This window comes from Protopterus annectens, chromosome 1.part0 (assembly GCF_019279795.1).
Source record: "Protopterus annectens isolate FY-2018-M chromosome 1.part0, PAN1.0, whole genome shotgun sequence".
NCBI lineage: Eukaryota > Metazoa > Chordata > Ceratodontiformes > Protopteridae > Protopterus > Protopterus annectens.
The window spans coordinates 590,045,550-590,068,215 of NC_056725.1; the positions used below are offsets into that span (position 1 = coordinate 590,045,550).

General features: G+C 39.5%; 1 protein-coding gene across 1 annotated transcript in view; it reads right to left on the bottom strand.

Annotated features, from left to right (window-relative positions):
* Positions 1-22,666, bottom strand: part of BPNT1 (3'(2'), 5'-bisphosphate nucleotidase 1) — a 561,382-nt gene that overhangs the window by 479,212 nt on the left and 59,504 nt on the right. Inside the window, exon 3 of the mRNA XM_044061632.1 lies at positions 8,143-8,247. Coding sequence (XP_043917567.1) covers positions 8,143-8,247 — 105 coding nt within the window. The remainder of the gene's footprint in view (positions 1-8,142; positions 8,248-22,666) is intronic.

The window sequence follows — 22,666 nt, forward strand, 5'->3', positions numbered from 1 at the left end:
GAGGAGACGGAATAACAATGACCTGAAAACACTACAGCAAGAGCTTACACTACCATTATACCTATTATTCACTAGGTCATATAAATATGGGGAAGATTCCTCAAGATTGGAGACATGCACTTATTAAACCGGTCTTTAAGGGAAAGGGGAGTAGGACAAATCCAGAATCATACAGACCCTTAAGTCTACTTTCATGTTGTGGAAAAATAATGGAGAAGGTAATACTGGATAAGTTAGTTAGAACTAGATAGGCTGGCACTTGAAACCATTTATCAGCATGCATATGTTGAAAATAGATCTATTACCACCTGTAACATGATGTTCTATAACAATATAATAATGGCTATGAATGAAAAATTGTGCCGTGATGTGATTTATATAGATTTAACTTCAGCATTTGACAGGGTCACACACAAAACACTGATCAATAAATTAGTACAACTAGGTATTGATGTACTGTTGATAAGATGGATAGCTGCATGGCTTACAAATAGGACATGGCAAGTATCATACACCAACTGGATAGGTGAAATCCTTGGTTACAGTCAAGGTGTCCCACAGGGCTCTGTCCTAGCCCCTTACTTGTTTAGATTGCATCTTTCAGACCTTACTTTTTCATCTGAGGTGTTCTACAGTCTGTATACTGACGATCTGAAATTGGGTAAACTGATTACATGTGTTACAGATAAGGCACGTCAGCAAAATAATTTGACTAAATTGACCATTTGGGCACAGGAGAATAATATGTTGATAAATACATCAAAAACTAAGCATATGAGATTTGGGAGACATAAACGGAAAGGTGAATACTTAATACAGCACACAGCGATTGAAACTGTAGACTCATTTAAGGACCTGGGTATATGGGTAGATTCAGCTATGAGTTTTCCTAATCATATCCAATTGGCTAATGATAGTTACAGAACTATAGGTTGTATAACAAATGTATAAAGTCTAGGAAATCAAACATAATGAAGTTATTGTTTGTTAGTTACATTAGACCCAAACTTGAGTATGGAATAACAATATGGAAACCTTATAGAAAACAAGCACGAATAAAATGGACGGAGTACAGCGGAAATATACCAAGGGCATCCATGGATGTGAAAATCTAAGTTATTATAAAAGACTAAAATATCTGAACTTGTACAGTGTCTCTTACAGATATTTAAGAGGAGATCTTATTCAGGTATATAGGGCATTTAGGGACAACTACCTCTGGGAATATTTGGGGTTATCAAAAAGTACTAGAGAATCATCAGATAACCTATGTAGAAGATTCTATAGGAATGAGAAGTGTACTAATTGATGCTCTGACAGAGTAGCTGATGCTTGGAACAGACTACCAAATTACATTAAAGCAAGTATTAGTTGAGATATTTTTAAGAACAGCCTGGACATTTATTATGGGAACAAGTGTTTTGGTATATTGGCAAGCTAGAAGGCCATTAATGACCGTGCCTGAAACATTTGTAAGTAAATGGAATGGCCGAAGAGGCTCCTAACCAAGAAGATTGCTGACCTAAAGTCCCTAAACTACCAAAAAAGGTTTAGAGTGTGATCCTCCTTCCTGGTTTCTTATAGGCCCTAGTGTAGTGATTACCCATAAAATTTACTCTGTCACTGATCTGCTTTGCTTTTCTTCAGAATGGGGTACAGCATGAGGGTGGATACTGGTAAGGCATAAATGGTCTTCTGACTCAATTGTCTTGTATTTCCTATAGTCCTATGATTTGTGGTAGTGCTGTGAGGTAAAGCATTTAAAGACTAAACCACTAACATCCACAGGCAAATTGTCTGATGAAGACATTTAACTCCACAGTGACGAACACACTGAGAGCATTTACAGGCCAGTTCAAGAAAAGAACAATTTCCTACCTCATTTTCTCTTTATATACATGAAGCTATCCCTGGAAGCCAGAGTGTTGCCCCTTTGAGCCGTTGTATAGTTAGAGAAGGGACCCCTGGATTTAATTCATGAGTGGGAAAATGAGTACAAGTCCCACAAGGAATCTGTGTTGGAATATGTCCTAAACGTCTTGACAAAGCTTAGGAAGCTGATGGTGATGGCTTGGAAGCACATGGCGCAACAAAAAAAGGTCTGGTATTACAGGGCAGCCAGAGAGGACCTCTTTCACCATTGTGAAAAATGTCATCAATCCCCCCCTCCCCATTTTCTGCATGAGGTTGGGGTGTTGAGTAAACTGTCATCATCTCGATTCAAAGCCACTCATCTACCTTCTTTGACAGTCATGCCTGACTGTTGGAGCTCTTCTCTCACACAATCCATCATTCTCTCTGCTGGATACCCCAGTTTTCTTTTGGCTACTTCCTATCTGTCTAAAATCTTATTCACCAGATTGTATTCTGCTTTTTTTTGCACATGTCCAAAGCATTGTAATCTGTTCTCTGACTTCCGCTGCAATTGGAGCTACTTTGGCCTCTGCTCTGATATTCTCATTTCTCACATCTCATTTCTTCATCTATCCCATATTGTGCATCCTAACACCTATCTAAGCCACTTCATCTCCATCACCTCTAGCTTCCTCAGTTGCATGCCTTTACTTCTCAGGTTTCTGTGCTATACAGTAGTGTTGGTCATACCACTGTTTTGTGCATCTTACTTTCCAGCTTCTTGGGCCTTCTTCTGTCATACGCTACCCCTGACACTCTGAGCCACTTGGTTGCAGGCCTTCAGATCTTAGCTTTGATCTCCTCATTCGGATTTCCTTTCTAGTCAAGCAACCCTCCCAGATACTTGAAGCTGTTAACCTGTTCCACTGTTTTTCACTCTATCTTAATTCTCAGCTTCTTCTGACTTCCCCAGTTGGCTGCTATCAAAGCTGTCTTATCCGTACCTTTAGTATTTTGTTCTATATCCTTATTCTTTGCTGAAGTTCTTGTTCAGAGTCTGCCTGTAATGCCATCATCTGCATACAGCAACTTTGTTGATTTGTCCCTTCCAACCTGTTTGCTAATACAGTCGATCACCAGTATGAACTGTGAGATCAAAGCTGAACCCTGATGCACACCCACTCCTACTGAGAACTCCTCAGAGAGTCTGAACACACTTGGTACTTGAGTCACTGAGTCCTTGAACATAGCCTGCACTAATTCTACCAATGTTTCTGGGTCTTCAAACCACTGCAGGACTGCCCAAACCAGCTTTCCTAGGACCGTGTAATACACCTTCTCCAAGTCTAGGAATGCCCAGCTAGACTATTTCCTCATCTCTAGCTTTTTCTCAACTACCTGTCTCACTGCAAACATTGAGTCAGTTGTTCTACAACCTGAGATGAATCCAAACTGCTCATATCCCATCTTACTTTCAATTACTCTTCACATTTGTTTATCACCCTCCCCAGAACTTTTATGTAGGGTGACAGAAGTTTGATACCTCTGCACTGCCCACAGTTGTGGATGTCCCCTTTGTTCTTTTATACTGACTTAGTATGTTTACTCTCCAGTCATCTGGGATACACTTTCTCTTCATACTGCTAGGAGCACCCTCAGTTACCATTTCTCCCCTATCTCACCCAACATTGATCATGTCTGCTGTGACTTCATCTGAGACTCTCGCTTTCCCCAACTTCATTTTTCTTAGTGGTGTTCTTACTTCTTTTAGGATGGACTCCTCCTCTTCTTTCATCGTAGGCTGTTTTGGGGGCAGTACATCTTCTGTGGAGTTTTCTTCATTCAGAAGCTGCTGGAAGTGCTCTTTCCATCAGCCTTTGATGTCCTGTGGGCTGGTGAGCAGGTTGTTGCTGGAATCCCTTATGAAGGGTGTCTATCATCTTTCTGTTTCTGTCTTTGCCTTGCAACCTGATAGAGTTCCTTTTTGCCATCTACACAGTCACTTTTCAGAAGGTGGCAGAGTGCCTCTGATGCCTTGTTCTTTACTATTGCAACTCTTCTCTTAGCCTCTGTTAGATAACCAGTATTCCTTCCTAGCCTGACCCATTTTTTTTCTCTCTCTCACTTTTTTCTGTACTCCTTTCTTTTCATGTCTCCCTGGACTTCAGCATTCCACCCCCAGCTTTCCTTATGTATCTTGTGTCCATAACTGCCTCAGCTGCATATCTATTCTATCATCCTCACATGACATTTTGAGGTGCTGACATTCAACTTCCTATTTTTGCTCTTCTTCCTGAGGTGCTATAGCCCCAAGTAATTCGGTGAACTCTTGTGCTTTTTCTCCAGTCAACTTCTAGGTCTATAGCCTAGTTTCTGTTGACCTTAGAGCATTCTCTGGCCACTTCTTGCAGCTAATTGTGGCAACCAGTGGTTTATGCTTTGGTCTGACTATTTCACAGATTATGTAATCACGGATTCTTCCTCAGTGCCTTTTCCTGACTAGGATGAAGTCACCCTCAGTTGTCTGTTGGCCACTCCTCTATGTGATCTTGTGACTGCCTCTCTTCCCTACCCATGTGTTGGCCATCATCAAGCCATTTGCCAGACAGAAATCTAGAATGGCCTCTCCTTTATTCCTGCTGTCCCACCCATGTAGACCTAGGCAGTCCTCATATCCTGTTCTGTCTGTCCTGATACCTGCATTCAGGTCACCCATTACCGGCAACAAGTCATGTTGTCCTGCTTTACCTAACAGGTCCTGCAGCTGCTGTGTGAATGGACTCTTTTCTCACTACCATAACACTGTTGTGAGACACATGCTGAGATTATGAATAGTGCCCTATCCTTACACTGGAGTCTAACTGCCAAGAGTCTGTCTCTAATTCTGATGACATCTCTCACTATCTCCTGAAGATTCTCCCTCACCACAATACCCACACCATTTCTAACTTGTTCTCCTCCTGAGAAGTAGTAGTAGACTCTGGATCCCAAGCCAATTATCACTGCTGTACTGTCCTTTTATCTTGTCACCTGGACAGAGAATATCCAGCCTCCTTCTTACCATTATGTTATCCACTTACAAGCTGCATCATGTCAGTGAACCTACATTAAGTGTAGAAATCCTTCATTCAGGTTTGGCAGGTTGATTGGTTTTATGTCAAGCTTTTGCCTAACAAAGCTATCCCAGGTAACCCAGACTGGGCAACTGAAGACAGTAGGCCAGGTACTCAACCCACTTATCATTGGCAATTACCCAAGCCTATTTTTTGGCAACATTAGTCAACACAATCAAATCACCTATGGCCAATAATTACACCATCAAGTGGCTCAGTTGATGACCAAAGTGGGATGGTCTATAAAAACTTCCCCCTACAGGCATCAACTCGAGTCTGTGCTGTTGCTCTTAACTCCATTCTTGGCTGAATTGGAGCTGGAAACACTCAGCATGTTTTTGGGGTGTGGGATGAACCCAACAGAGATACAGATAGAACATGCAAACTCCATTCTGCCATTGGACAGAGGTCAATATCAAACCCTGTACCTTGTGCATGGGAGGCAAAGACCTTAACCATTATGTCAACTATGTGACCTTATGAAAAAGGTAAGTAACAGTAAGTCTAGTGTGCCAGGCAGGAGGTAGAAACACAAGCTTAACCAAGACAGAAAGGCCTGGTACTCAGTACCTGCAGAGATGGCAGGAGGAACCAGAAGGGAATTTGACTGTAGACCTCCTTGCTGAGGCTCACTCTGACACCTTGGTGGATGAAGTAGCCCTTTCTATATAGCTATCACCTACCCAGTTTCAGGAAATCTGAGCAGTATTACAAGAATTCAAGATGTGCCAACTGGTAAGTCAGGGTGTACTCACTTGATGGAGCATTAAGTAGTCACATGACATAATCTCCCATCATATAATCCCCTTAGAGGGTGCCTGAAGAAGTCGTCTGGCAAACCCTGAGAGAGGAAATGCAGGACATGTGGGAAATTGGGAGTGATCCAGGAGTCCAACAGTCCCTGGGTCTCACCAGTGGTGCTTGTGCCAAAGAAGATGGTAGCATCAAATTATATGTGGACTGCAGAAAACTGACCAGTCACACAGAGGCAGATGCTTACTTCATGCCCAGGACAGATGATGCCTTAAAGCAGCTGAATATGTAGTACGAGTATGTAATCACTACTAGCTTTGCCTGCAGCCACGGTGGTGTCAGCATTTGTGACACCACCCTGGGTTATATAAATTTACAAAAATTCCCCCTGATATGAAGAATGCCCCATGAACTTTCCAGGGGTTGGTAGATAATATTTTAGTAGCAGCAGGAAATTATGCTCTTGCTTATCTTTCTGACACTGACATTTCTTGCTAGTCATGAGCAGAATACGTTCAACACATCAAAAAAGATTTGAGCAGACTGCAAACAGCAGGGCTGACTATCAAAGCCAAAAAGTGTTAAGGGGGTATGACACTGATATCTTATCTGGATCATGGGGTGGGTGTTGGAAAGATTAGGCTAAAACTGGCCAACTGGCTCACTCCTACTACCAGGAAACTGTTGAGGGCATTCTTTGGGCAGTGAAAAACTATAAAAAAATATGTCAGCTACTTTAGTATGACAGCCACTCCCCTGACAGACCTTACCAGGAAAAATAAGCCAGAAAATTTTGTTTGGAATCTAGCCCATGAGCAGGCATTTCAAAAGGTCAAGGAGATTTGGACGAAACTCTCCATACTAGCCAGTTCTGAATGCAGTCAAGGGTTCATTGTTTAAGCAGACTTTTCCAACTATGGGTTGGAGACTGTACTTAGTTAGGTTTCCTTGGAGGAATAGCAACATCCTACTGTGTACATAAGATGCAGTCTTCAATACAGGGAGGAATTTTGTACAGCCACAAAGCTCATACCTGGGTATAGTCCAAATAACAGAAAAGTTACAGCCCAAGCACTATAGCAAAAGGTTTTCAAGGGGCTACATAGGCCAAGTGAGCATAATGAAAAGCTTCTTAGATGGAATTCAGCCATGCAGAAATGCATGAAACTTGTAAATGAAAAGCTAAGTGCAACTTCCTGTAGTTCTCAGGAAGAACTTAGTCACACAAAGGTCTGGGTCAGGAAAAGGGCATAAACCGAGCGATTACAAAACTCATTATCAGACTGCTGATGCTTGCAGTTTTAACTGTACAGCACTGGCACCTGCATTAGTTTTATTACTAAATTTCTTTCCCAAAGAGCAGGCCACATGAATTCTAAGCACCAGAATTCCATATAAAGGTTATTATGCTCCTTACTGTAAGATGATGCAGCAACAGGTTTATGAAGGCCTGCCCCAACCTGCATGTCTCTTTATGACTTTCATGTACATTTCAGCAATGAAAGGGCATATGCCAGAATAGTCCCTAATGACACTGCACACACTGGATACCTAAAACTGCAAAAGGATGACCTATAAATACATGCATTTTGCATCCATCACAACCTCCTGCCCCACACCCATGCTTTCTTATACAACTACCTCTGAAGTTGGTATATCTCAGAGAAAGCAGCCAAAACAGCCATTTAAAAATGCCTGTTTTTATAAACAGTCCTTCAGAGGTATTGGCAATTCCATTATTTTGTTCTTTGAAATAATTCCCATTGCACAAAGGAAAAGCTTATGATAAGAATAAAGTCCTGAAAGGCAGCAGCTGTGAAGCTACCAAAGCTTTAGGAATGTATATGGCAAGACTAATGTGCAGGTGAAAACTGAAGATAGCCTGACATCATTAAGGTAAGCAGCATTACTCAAGTGTTAAAAGAAAAATAAAACAAATCAACTGAGTAGATTACTGTAATGACAATAAAGTTCTGTATCAAAAATTTGATTTATGGAGTAGTTTAAGGGTAACCAAACTTGTATTTTATCTTTCGCTGACCTACAGCTTTGCCATCAAATGGAAAAAATAAGTGCTATACAGCGACTGCTAACAGTGACCCTAAATAAGTACCACAGATATCTAACAACGTTAATTTTGTAAGGTAATTAACATAAGTAAGATAACAGAAGAGGTAAAAAACAAGACTATAAATCAAAAGTTGGTGCAGTCAAACAAAAAAAAAAAGACAATTAATGCCTTTAATAACTACTACAAGTGCTGCCAGCATGATTCTGACTCAAACAGTGGATCTCTGCAAACTCTGCTGAGCAGAATGTGGTAACAGTACGATCATCGTACTTAACACTTGGTAATGGCAGTTAAATGTTAACTTGAAAATACATTTTAAAATATGAGACTAGAATTCTTCTTTTCCTTTACCTCTTCTCCGATAACAGTCACTTTTGGAAATTTCCGTGACAGTGAAGCACATATGCTCTGTTGTGCTAGTCGGTCAGCTTTTGTCTGCAGGTCATCAACTCCACTCTAGTTTGAAAAAGGAGGAAGATGAGGAAAACATTACTTAGTTTATCTTTCAGCTTCACTGCTACTCAAGGTCAAACCCAGATAACTGTTAGCATACATTCTTAATCTCTTGACCCTTACTTATCTCTCTGTCTTTCACTAGACAATGAACCTTTTCACTACCGCCAGACTTCTGAATCTACTAACTATACACATGCTGTTCTTATCCCTCCACCTATTTTAACAGCCTCTGTCTGTAAATTAAGCAGTGTGATATACCATCTTCTCTCAAATGGAACCTGGATCAGTGGACAAGTACTCACAGATTCACTCTGAGCATGACTGGCCTATGCCTCTTCAATAGAAGGATTATTGTCTAAGAGTGAGTACAGGCATGGTGTAAATGGTCACAAGACACAAGTGTCACAAATTTTCTAGGATTCTGTGAAGCGATTAAAACCAGATGCATTCTCCATTTATGACTGGCTTTTATGTCAGAAAAGAAGCAAAAGCATTCCAGTCAGTAAAGAAAGTACAGTTGTGTACACTTACCATAAATGTAGATGTTAAGTGTATTAACTGTTGCAGTCATTACATTTGGGTTATCTGCTTGCAGGTAGCCCTCAGTTGGCCTGATTAACACAGTCTTGGGTCCTGCATCAGTTGCTGTCCCTTCTTCCATGACGTCAGGTTGTCAGGGGTATAAAACATGCAGCTGACACCATTACATCAGTTTTTCTTGCCCCAGATCTCAGGGGGCCCCCTAATGGGGAGCAATTAAATATAAAGGTACAATGATATACCTCCAGCAAAAAAGCAAATGCACCAAAAAGGCTGTTAAGCATAGTAAAGGAAAGTAGAGGTATAGCCAAAAGAAGGTAGGGGACTGGAGGGAGGGTAACCAGCACTGCAACAGTGGATACACTTGAACATGAACATTTATGGTAAGTGTACACAACTGTACTATGTTCTTTGTGTTTCACTGTTGCAGTCATTACATTTGGGTAGGTTCCCAAAGCTATGGTTGGGAGGAGAAATTTAGATAGCATTAGGACCAGCTATAAGGCCCGCAAGACTGCAGTGGCAAAGCCAGCTCTGGATTTAGAGAAAATTGGCAAATGATAATGCTTGGTAAAAGTATGTACAGAACTCCAGGTAGCAGCTTCTAGGATGTTCCTGGTAGGGAGGAAGGCTATAGAGGTAGATGCAGCCCTGGTGGAGTGAGGTCTGATCCCCTGGGGGATAGGTTTTCCATGGTGCTTATAGCAGAAATGAATGCAATGGCCTATCCATTTAGAAATGGTTTGCTTTGAAATAGCCTTCCCCTCTGCCCCTGCAGCAAATGCTACCAGCATTTGTTCAGATTTCCTTTGAGGTTTAAGTCCTGTCCAAGTAGAATCAGAGTTGTCTGTGCACATCTAAGGAATGCAGTATCCATTCCCCTTTGTTCTGTGGATTGGGAAAGAAGGTTGGCAAATGAATGGACTGATTAAGAGCCACACTGGATACCACCTTGGGCATGAAGGAGGGATTGCTTCTGAGGGACACCCTGTCCGCATGAAAGATGACAAAAGGCTCCACTGCCATAAGGGCTTGTAATTCAGATACCCTTCTAGCTGAAGTGATTGCTAAAAGGAAAGCTGTTTTCCAAGAAATAAATTTTAAGTCTGCAGTAGCAGCTGGCTCGAAAGGAGGTAGAGTGAGTTTCTCCAAAACAAAGTTAAGTAAGGTCCCAGGATGGGCGGTCTCAAATTTTTGGCCCCTCTGAGAAACTGCTTGAGCAGTGGATGAGAGAAGAGGCGGGGGTTCTGTGTTATAATGAGCTGAAATGGCTGGGGCGTGGATGTTAATGGAGGAAAAAGACAAGCCCTTGTGAAGCATCTCAGTTAGGTATTGTAAAATCTGAGGCAAATTGGGCACTGCTGTGCTCATCCCTTGAGATTGGTTCCAGGCACAGAATCTTTTCCATTTTTCAGCATAGGATTTTCTAGTGCTAGGCCTCCTTGCCTCTAAAATGACATCCATCACAGGTTTACTGAGGGATGATAAAGGAGAGATTATGTAATTAGCCAGGCTGCAAGGTTCAGTGTTAGAAGCTGAGGGTGCAGAATCTGATTCTCCTGCTGAGACAACAAGGAAGGAGTCTGAGGCAGATGCCATGGGGATAACCGTGACACACTGCGCAGGAGGGGGTACCAGTGTTGGCGTGGCCAGTCTGGAGCAATCAAAATCATCCTTGGTTTGTCCGGTTTGGTTTTTAGTAGTACTTTGGAGAGCAGAGGCAGAGGGGGGGGGAGGCATAAACTGATAGGTTTTTCCAGCTGAAGGACAGAGCATCCACTTTCCAATCTTGTTTGTGGGGAGTCCTTGTGCAAAATTCGTCCAATTGGTAGTTCTGGGGAGAGGCAAACAGGTCTATATCTGGGCTCCCCCATTTGCTTGTCAACATGTTGAAAATCCTTGGTTCCAGTTTCCACTCGTGTGGGTCCATGAGGTTTCTGCTTAGTCCGTCTGCCAGTGTATTTAACTTTCCTGGCAGGAATTGAGCTTGTAGGTGCACTTGGTAGCTCAAGGCTGTGTTCCACAATGCCATGGCTAGTCTGCAGAGGGGGTAAGAATGTGTACCCCCTGCTTGTTTATGTACCACATAACAGTGGTGTTGTCCGTCTTTACCATTAGTTGCCCTGGAAGAATGTGGTCCTTGAAGACTGTCAGAGCATTCTGTACAACTAACATTTCTTTTTGATTGATATGCAGGTGCATTTGACTTGGGTTCCATTTGCCCTGAATGCACTTCCCTGCCAGTTGAGCCCCCCCATGCATAGTCTGATGCGTCTATTGTTAGGGTTTGGACGGCAGGGGGTGGTGTGAAAGGTAGTCCCTTGTTTTGGTGGCAGGCCTCTGCCAAAGGAACTCTAGGCGTAGGCAAGGTATGATAGGAATCATTGCTTCTAGATCCTGAGAATGTTGACACCATAGGCTTTTTGGATACCACTGTAGTTTCCTCATATGCAGTCTTGCATATAGAATTAGAAGAATGCTGGAGGCCATGAACCCCAAGGCTTGCAGTATTTGATTTGCAGATAGCAGGGTTTTTGTGGCCACTTGTTTGAAGTAGGTTGTCAAATGAATTTGTTTCTCTGGCATGAGGTAGGCCATCTGCGAAGTTGTATTGAAGCTTGCTCCCAGGAATATAATTTGTTGACAGGGTACCAGGTGTGATTTCTTTTTGTTTATGGTGTACCCCAGACAAGTTAGAACCCTTTGTATGAAGGCCAGATGATTCAAATGTATGTCCTGGCTTTCTGCCTGAATTAGACAATTGTCCAGGTATGGGTATATTTGAATATTTCTTTGCCTGCAAAATGCAATAACTGGAGCTAGGCACTTTGTGAATACCCTGGGCACAGTAGATAAGCCAAAGGGCAGTGCAGAGAACTGATAGCGCGTGTAGCCTGCTTTGAAGCATAGTTATTTTCAGCAAGATTCCCTAATTAAGATGTGCAGGTATGCTTCTTTTAAATCTAGTGTTGCCAACCAGGCATCTTTGCCTAGCATAGGAAGTAATTGGTGAAGAGTCAGTATCTTGAATTTTGGAATCTCCAAAAAGGTGTTTAGAGTAGACAGGTCCAGGATAGGACGCCATGAATTGTCTTTTCTGGGTACCAGGAAAAGTCTCGAGTAGAAACCTTGTCCCTTTTCCTCTTCTGGTACCAGTTGAATAGCCCCCATGCTAAAGAGAAAAAGTACTTGTTTTTGGGCCTCTGGCCACTGATTTGGGGGTAGGTCCGTGTGGAAGTGAAATCTGTATCCCTGGGACACTATATTTAAAACCCATTTGTCCTGGGTAATGAGTTCCCAGTTCTTTGCATGAAGAGCAATCTTTCCCCCCAAAGGGGCAGTCAATTGATAAGTGCTTGGAAATTTTAAAAGGAAGCCACTGAGACAGTTTACCATAGGGGGGAGTCTTATTACTCCCAGATTTGGAAGTGGAGGCCCCCCTCTACTTAGTCCTGTGTGTCCCCTGGGACTGAAACCTGGGGCTTTTGCTGTGTCTGTGTTTGGCTTGAGAAGACCTGGAAGGGGCTGGAAAGGACCAATTCTTAGAGGGCCAGTGCCTACTAAATCTAGAAGGCTGAACTTGTAAGAAATCTTTAACAGTTTGCATAGATTTAGCTTTATCTTCCATCTTTTTAAGAACTTCCTCAGCCTTGTTGCCAAACAGGCGGTCCTGATTTAAGGGAGCATCCAACAATTTAGCTTTAACATGATCAGGCAAAGATTGCTCCTTAAGCCAAACATGCCTTCTGAGCACAGACCCGGTAACAGCGGCCCTGCAAGAGGCCTCTAATGAATTAAAACCACATTGCAAAGTATGTTTTCCAACTTGTTCAGCAAAATGCATTAAATCCTGTAATTCTTTATTTTTTACACAGTCAGTAATCAACAACATTTTCTGTTTAAGCAATCCAATAACATGTTGCTGATACTTTAACATATGAAACTGGCAGTTTAAAGCCCTAATGGCCAAGGTTGCAGAAGTGTAAACCTTCTTACCCCATCTATCCAGCACCCTGGAGTCTCTATCAGAAGGGGTAGGATTTTTAGCAGTTGAAGCCTTAATGCCCTTGGGCCCCTGTGAAATAGTCTCTGGATCCGCAATAGGATTATTAAAAAGGAAAGTGTGTGACTCAGGGACCCTGTAGTATCCGTCTGGTTTTCTGGGAGCAGGAGGCAAGGAATCAGGGGGCCAAACTAGATTCCGAAAAAGCATCAACAATGTCTAGTACAGGAGGAATAGCTAAAGGCCTATGCTGAGGTAGGAGTAAGAAATCCCTAAGCCTCTTTTTTGAATCAGAAAAATCCTGGCATTCCCAGTGGAAATGGTCCCTTAGAGTATGTAAGATTTCCCCAAGAGAAAAATCCTCTGGAGGGGAAACAGAGGGAATGGAGTCCTCTGCATCAGAATCCTATAAGTAGATAAGGGCAAATCCAGATCATCAGAAGAATCAGAAAAAACAGAACCCTGGTCAGAAGATTCATAAACCTCAGTCCTAGGCCTCTTAGAAAGGGGGATTGGCTACCTCTGATTAGAGTTATTAGATCTTCAGCCATTCTTATCATTTGTTTTTTAGGCATAGAGGCCTGAGCATGTGGCCTGGGCGTTGTTTTTTTAGGCATGGTACGAGAATTGGGCTTAAGGAGAAGAAGGAGGTGTCTGTTTAATATGCAAGTCCGTAGGCCTGAATACACCCTCAGAAGCCAGTGCCTGCACAGCGGCTCCGGACCCATCCAAAGTAGAGACATCCACAGGTTCCATAGTTGAAGCATCGTGCGGCATACCGGACTCCGAATGGGTCTCAGTAGAGGCCTGCGAATCAGAAGTAGCAGGTATCAGGCGCTGCGAAAGCGCCTCACTGAGTACCGGCGAACTGGCGACTGGCTTAGGAGAAGCATTGTCGACAGTTTTGGACCTCGGCGGCCTGTCTCGGTCTTTATCTTTGCGTTTTTTTGGAATCCCGGTAGTCGGGATGGCTAACCGACGACATTTCTGGATAATTAAACAGAGAACCGAAATATTTATAGGCGAAAATATACCAACGACGGATAGTGCACTGATTAAATAAAGCACAAAACCGACAGCAAGGTACGTCATGGTCAGGGACTAGGCAAGAAATACAGTACGAATAAAAGTCTTTATGAGGTACTTGCTTTCCACAAGTAATGCAATTATTAACTTTCACTGACATCGGTAGGGAGCAAGAAAACGTTTCCCCAACGGGGTACTTAGCTTTAGTTGAAGACTTCGGTTCTGAAACTCGAAAACGAAAATTTCAGGAGTCGGCCGACCGGCACTTGCGAACTGCTTCTGCTTCGGGCACCGCACAGCAAGAAAGACTGATGTAATGGCGACGGCTGCATGTTTTATACCCCTGACGACCTGACGTCATGGAAGAAGGGACAGCAACTGACGCAGGACCCAAGACTTTGTTAATCAGGCCAACTGAGGGCTACCTGCAAGCAGATAACCCAAATGTAATGACTGCAACAGTGAAACACAAAGAACATCGTGACACCACTATTTGAAAGCTTAAGGGATGAAATCACCTTCTCTATGAATCCATTATTCTAACCTGCGACTCTAAGCAAATTATCACAGCAGAAGACTACAGTCCTGAACTATGGTAAATTAGCGAATAAAGGAAATTAATATTAGAATGAAAATGAAACAGAGTAATGAGTAATGAACTGCAAAAACTATGAGAACATAACTGCACAAGCACTATCAGATGTATTATATGACACAGTGAGGATACATCTCAGTGCAGGACATTTATGAGACTGATCTAGTTACGTGCATGCATACAGAACAAAACATGCAAATTAGCTGCCCAAGCTACAAGTGCAACAATTTTATAGAAAGTCCTGAGTTACCACTCCACCACCCTTTAGCAGTAGAGGCTGATGACCTCAAAGTAAGAGGGGTGTGGGAATCAACCGACATGATGGGTCTAACTTGAAAGGGTAGGAGATACAGTGTCAGAGATAACTTTGAACAGGATTACACTGTCACATAAATAACTCATCCTGTATTACTGTGATTCTAAAATATAGCCTTCCTCTTCAGAATGTATTTCAGACATAAGAGGTAATTGTACCTTATTGATGGTAGAAATCTCAGTTATGTGCAAATAAAAACTAACAATGGATGTGATAATGTAGTTCAACTTCTTTCACTCAAACACAAGTCAGCCCTGCCAAGATACTTTCATTCACATACCTCCTCAGTACCCATCTATTACAACCACTTTACTGAAAGCATTAGATGTTGAACTATAATCAGACATAAATAATAGTCACAATAATTTACTCAGCTTCTTTCACTCATATTAACCCTGTTAAGTCAGATCAGTTGCTGTTTAAAAGTGATTCAGTAACAGCAGAAGTCAATTACCCATCAGTTATAGCCAGTTTATTGACTGTGCACACCTCAGGATGTGTGACACTGACCAAATAAATTAATACATAAAATCATCACAGTGATATACTCCAGCTCACTGCTGTCACAAAGAGTGAAACCCAGTGCAAACCTTGTATGCAAACTCTCACCTTAAAGCTATGTTACCGTGTGCCCTCAGATGTCTGATCAAATAAATTGATAACTGGCTACAGTAATACATTTCAGCTCACCGCTGTCACACACCTACAAAGTGTCCCATTGCAACCTACTCACACAGGGATACCAGCCTGTATATGCCCATGAACTGTAACCACTTTAGTGGCTCCGCTCATTTCAGATGCCTGATTGTGATCAAATTAAATAATGGATGCATAAATAAATCAATCAATAAATAAATAATGACCATGGTAATGCATTTCTGCTCACTTTTGTCACACACACACACACACACACACACACACACACACACACACACCATTTGCAGACCCCTTACTGATTGTGTGCACCTCAACACTGTAGTTCAACTCTCTGCTGTCAGAAGCATATAATGCAATCCCACACGTGCTTACCCTACATAAACACATATACAACACACAATACTAACTGCATAACAGAAAATTGCACACTGTCCTGCAGGCTGTCTGACTGGCACTGATAAACAGAAAAAAACAGTCAAAACAAATCCTCAGCAGACAGCAGGGTAGCAGACTATACTATTATTCAATAAAAAAATGTATCATTAAAAAAGACAATATTTCCCTATGAGCTAGTACAGTCACATTCCACACAGACGAGTTTTCACTTTCATTCAGAAATAATATGGAAAAAAGTTACATTCTGTACTTTCTAGCAGCCCAAGCAATTTCTAATGAAGCAGAAGGGCATACAACAAGGTGCAAACTCCTTATACTCCAGCAGGAAGTAAATGAAAAGGTTGGACTGTTTAAAAATCAGCCCATCTGAATAAACAGGCTTTTATTTTTTTTAGAGAAAACAGGCTTCATATTACAGAAATCAAAACTTTCTGCATGTATATATTTCTGTGCACGGGGTGTGTGAAAACAAAAAACAAACAAAAAAAAAAACAACACACAAAACACTTTCAAATCAATTTTTTATTTGGTATGCTAGAAGCCTAGAGCTACAAGCCACCTCTGCCCTTTCGAAATGGGATTATGACCAGAAATTATGAAAGGATGAAGACAACACTGCTGTAAGAGATCTATAGCAAAGTAGTAAAAACTATGGAATCAAAACAAGAAAATTAAGTTAGAGATATACAGAGTACACTGAATGACAAGAATAGCAGTTTGAGAAAAGAAACCTTACAGAATTCATTTTAGAACAAAACTCTGGTAAGTTAAACAGGATCTTGAAAACATGGGAAGGAGAAATACCATTATAATTTTTGACATCCTAAAAGAAAGTAGGAGGAAATGATGTAAGACTGACATTCTAGCTCCCAAAAAGTTACAAGAAGGCTTATGTATCACAGAAAGGTTGCACCAGTCCAGTCGTACATCTGGTTCTGTAAAAACAAAACTGTAAGCTTAAATTTGTTACAGTAAAATTCCTATCTTATTCTGAAAAACAACTTGCTTTAAAAGCAGCTTGGGCAAATTCTACAGTCAAAGTCAGTTTAAATATAATTAGGTTTGTCAAGGATTATGCTGCTAAAATTTTGTTAAACACCTTTATTGAATTATCACTTGTGACATAAGCAAATTTACATTTATATAAAAGTAATCAAACCATATTAACAAATTCACATTTACAAACAGTACAGGACATATGACAATATATGTGACATATAATGTACGTAAAATTACATAAATTATTCAATTCCTGCCTTCTCTTAGGCCTCATTCTTTATCAAAAACATTTTTCTGCATGCAATGCTCCCACAATTTCCATTTTTACTATGTAATTTACTCCTACCCTTTTACAAGATCCCACTTTCTGTTCTTTACTGTCTGCTACAATATTCACTACAAGTATAGTGGGTTTAGATTTTGATTTCCATTTTCTAGTAATTGCTTTTTTTGACAGACACCTGAATTAAACTTAAGACCTTACTATGACTAGGCAATTCAGATCCTGTATCCCAACTCAAATAAATAAATAAATAAAAAGTTACACTTGTTTGTTCAACCAGAATTCCTGACAGAGTAATCAGTAAGGAATTTTTAAAGTCTACCAACTCATTACACTCCCGAAACATATGTTCCCAGTTACCTCTTTCTTCCCCATCACAACTCCATCATTTCCATTTACCTGAGGAAAAATTCTTTGGAGTCTGCTTGGGGTAAAAAAAGTGTCTATGTAAGTGCAGTCATACATATGTCTCCTAGTATTTTTTTGTGAATTACATATCTAATCTCTTTTCCCAATCTTTTCTGCCCAGGTCTGAATGGGGTTGTACCTTTAAAGCCTGTTTTAAAGAGGCATAGACCATTTGTTTAAAATTCTGACTTTTGATTGGATAACAGCTTTTTAAACAGTGTTTGTACTGTTGGAACTTGTCCGATGAAGGGTGTATCCCAAAAGCGCTTACCTCATTTGGATTAAAGTTTGATGTTTTACCCTGGTGGTCTGTGGAGTTTTTTCATTTGCATTTTGTGTGATATTTACCACTGCAGACCTTCAGTACCTTCAACCTACTTATTTGTTCTATAATTTGATACAGAATTTAACTTCTTAATAAGAGCTAATAAGGCATCACCATAGTCATATGCTAACAAGGAACGTAACATTAAACATTGGTATGGCAAAAAAAAAATAGCAATATCTGTAAATATCAATGGTTTAAACCGTGACTAGAAGAGATTTGATTTGCTTACTTATTTCAGATCTTACAAGGTGGATCTCATACAACATGCTTTCCAAAGACATGCACCTGGAGTGGTTCTCCCCAGGCCTCTGTTGAAAATTGGCTCTGTCCCAGTCAGACTTTCCCCGGGTAAACAAATGTTAAATAAAATAAATAAAAAATTATGCTTTTCTTAAATAAATGCAAGAAGAAAAACAATTTAATTTAATCAACATTTATAGCTAAGTTAAAATGCAAGCTCAAGAGTATAGCAGTAATCAAATAACAAAATAGGATATACAGTCTGGTAAACATGTATTGGATTCTATTTTTAAGAGCAAAATATTCCAAAAATAGTATTGCGAGACTATTACATATATATATATATATATATATATATATATATATACATATCTATATAAATATAATATATATATATATATATATATATATATATATATATATGTAAGGAAGTTTAATACTAGGAGGCAATTTTAACAGTTTGATAGATCAGACACTAGTTATCTTAACCCACCTAGAATCTTGGCTTCTCCCACACCTTTAAAAATTATGTTAAACATGTTTAATTTTAATGACATGACAGATATGAAAGAACAGAATTCTTTAATATGTACTGATTACTCTTTACATTTTTGGACCCCCCCCCAAAAAAAATTGAGGTTTTATTTCTTGTTCAAAATTATAAAAATAAAAAAAAGAATCAAAATGTACTCCTCCATGGACAAAGAATATTAAAAAAATAAATGGCTGTATACAGACAGCACAGCATGAATGATTTATTCATAAAGTAAGTACTTTCATTAATAACTTCATTAGACTGAAATGAATAATTCTGCACCCCTAAAATAAATAAAATCAGAATTACGTGACTTTTAATATCAGGCCACATTAATGAAAAATTACCCTCAACAAAATAAAATGCAGTTTAATTTAAACAGTTAAGTAATTTGTGTTTAAACTACTTTTTTTGTTGTTTTGTCAATTGATTTTTTTTATTGACTATAATCTTACATGAAAATTCATGCAATTCTGGTTTTATGTATTTTAGGGTTATGCAGATTTTCATTAATTCAGTCTGCTGAAGTTACTGTAGACAATATTGCTTACTCAGAGAGTAAAATTTTTTAACCATATTCAGAATGCCTAATATATTTTATTTTGAATTGGATCATTTAAAATTACTGCATACCCATTATTTGATCACAGTGCTATAATATGTAGTCCAGTAAATGTGACTGAATTAAAATAATTAAACTTTTTTTTTGGTGTAAATGAAAATGTAAATTTACATACTTTGTTTGTTCTGCTTCGGGTTAATAAAATAAACTGTTATAACTGCCAAAAATGAAATTATATAATGGAAAAAATATATTGACAGACATGGTCAATGTCCTAAAAAAAAACAAAAACAAAACATACAATAAAAATCACATAGAAGTAGCACCAGAGAAAGTGAAACTTTCTTCATGTGCTGTAATTTCTAGAAGAATGATATGTGTGTGTGTGTGTGTGTGTGTGTGTGTGTGTGTGTATAAATATATTATATATATATATATATATATATATATATACATATACATATACATACACACATATATATATATATATATATATATATATATATATCTAATTACATCCAACTAAATGGATAAAGAAAAACAGTAAGATAACACAGAAGAGATTTTAAATTAATTCAAAAGTTACTTTGATGAATTAACTCATAAAAATAGTATTTATTAGTTAACAGTTATAAAAAGAAACTCTTTGAACAATGCAAGAATAGAATATTGAAGCCAAATGAAAATCTACAAGTGACTGAACAAATAATGAAACTAAAAGACCATAAAGTGCCTGGCATTACTTATTTAATACTAGAAGTTTATAAAATATGGTCTGATAAAAATGACTAAATTCCAACTAATGTACACAAAAGCATTCAAATGAATAATCCCATTCCAGTTGTGCAGGTATTCTCCAACATCTGTGTATTCAAATAAAATAAGTATCCAAGAGAATGCTCTTCATACACACCAATAAAAGTGACATAGATTATAAAACACTTACACAAATATATGCAGACAGACTAATAATTCATCTACCATTAATTAACAAAAAATCAGGATTTATAATTAATAGACAAATGTAAGACAATATAAGAAGAATATTAACTCTGATCGACTACTCGGATAATAAATGAACTATCCATTATAAGCCTTGAAATGTAAAAAGGATTTCTATATATTAAATAGACATCATCAACCCCCATTTTCTACATGAGGTTGGGGTATGTGCCAACTGTCACCATCTCTCTCCATTCAGTGCCACTCTCCTGCCTTCTTCAGCATTCATGCCTGACTGTCACAGGTCTTCTCTCACACAATCCAGCCACCTCTTTGCTGGATGCCCGTTTCCTCTTGCCTTCTTCCAGTCTGTCCTAAATCTTCTTCACCAGATTGTCTTCTGCTTTTCTGCACGTGCCCAAACCACCATAATTTCTGCAATTGGAGTTACTTTGGCTTCTGCTCTTGTGTCCTCATTTTTTCATCTGTCCCACATTGGCATTCTACTACCCATCACAGGCACTTCATCTCCATCACCTCTAGCTTCCTCAATTGCTCTGCCTTTACTGCCCAGGTTTCTGTACTGTTACCTCACACTCCCCATTCAAGTCTTTTTTTTTTTTTTTTTGGTGACCTTAGAATTTACAAGATGCTTATCATAGTACTATGGCTCCAGATTTCAGATGTTTCCCAAGGTTTTCTGTGTCTGGATCAAATTTTGAGCTCTCTGCATTATCCTTTGGGTTATCTACTACTCCAAGAATATTTACAAAGTATTGGCTCCAGTAATAGCTTACTGCAGACTGTAAGGTATTCACATTTTTCCCTGTTTAAATGACTTACTTACCTTTGCAGTCTTTTTCAGTGTCAGGAATCTCTCACTTAGTTGAGGGATGTCCAAGTCAAAGTCAAAGTAAACTTTATTGTCATTCAGAAATCACACAAGGGCAAAAACTGAATGAAATTCCGTGTATCCGGCCTCAATGTGCAGACAACATATAGACTATTTTCACAGACATTTACGCATGTAACACCTAGCTATTACGTCACGGACATGCAGGTAGACAGACGTCCTGTAATGACTGGGGTTTCAGGACAGCATCCAAAAGTATTCTTTAACCCCTTCACACAGGATTGCTTCCCCTGGGATGTATCCTAGATACCCAAGTTTAAATTAGCTTTTCTTCTACAGGAAAAAGTAGATCTCTATCTATATTTATTCGTGCGTTTTTCCACTCAAACAAAAGACTCATCAAGGGAGTTTCTCAGGATACTGGGTTTCGTGACATGTTATTCTCATGATTCATCTAACAAGACTCCACATGAAAAAAACTCAGTGATACCTAAAAATCAGTGTGGTCCCATCATTAATATCCCTTGAAATTGCACATTCCAGTTTTTGGTTTGTAAGAAGGGAAATACTTTCATGGAGAGACCAATTTTGTCTGAAAACAGGGCTCCCATTTCCTTTTCCAGCTCCAAAACAATCTGTAACAGACATCAGGTTGTATTTGGGGATAAAAATGTAGGGTCTTTGAAACAGAAAAGACAGACCAAAACATGTAAACATAAGAGAGAGGTTGGCAGTCATAACGCTCTCAACTCTCTAAATCATTTATGGTCTCCAGGTCCATTACAAGTGATTACACATAACAACACAGTCATGTGGTACACAAATGTGGGGGCAGGGGGGCCCAGATCCTACAATCTTTGCAGACTAGCCATTGCAGGCCTGGGATATAGGATTTTCAGGACAATCTCATGCTACAGGCATCCTATATTGGAGCAGAATTTTTTTAGCAGACAAGCCAAGCAGAAGCACGTAGACCAGCTGGCATAATTGGTTAAGGTTTTTACTTCCCATGCACAAGGTACAAGGTTTGATCCTGACTTCTGGTCAATGCCTGCTTTGAGTGTGCATGTTCTCCTTGTGTCTCTGAGGGGGCCCTCACACCTCTAAAAACATGCTGAGTGTTTCCATCTCAAACTCAACAAAAATAATAGAGCTGTGGGCAGCAGCATAGACTCTACCTGGTGCCCTATAGGGGGACACAGTTGTATAACCCAATCGCTATAAGCATCTAGTGTGTAAGCAGTATCCTGATGATAGGACAACACTGATCACAGGCTGCATGCCATGGCAGGGATAGCCACTCAACAGTGGAAAATATGGCTCTAAGTGATTAAACAGACAATGTGCATTTATATTTGTAGGTAACTTTGCCTTCCCTGAGGCTTTTATTAAGATATTAAAATATTAATTTACTAACCAAAGTTATACAAATCAAAAAAGGTACAAAGCAGTGCTGCCCATCATCTCCATTGATATTTGAACTGGCTATAAATCCATTGGTTGAATTATAATTCAGTAAGAAAAAATGTTTATAGAAGGGATTTAAAATAAATGAATCCAAAGTATTACTTTTCCCAGAGAGCATCCAAAATTACTTTTTTTTGTAGAGAATGCACTACTAATAATTTTGGAATTAATTTAATCAAATATTTACAAAATTCATTAAAAACTGAAAATATACTGCACTAACATTTAACAACAGCAAAACTAAATATATGACACAAAACCCTAAACAA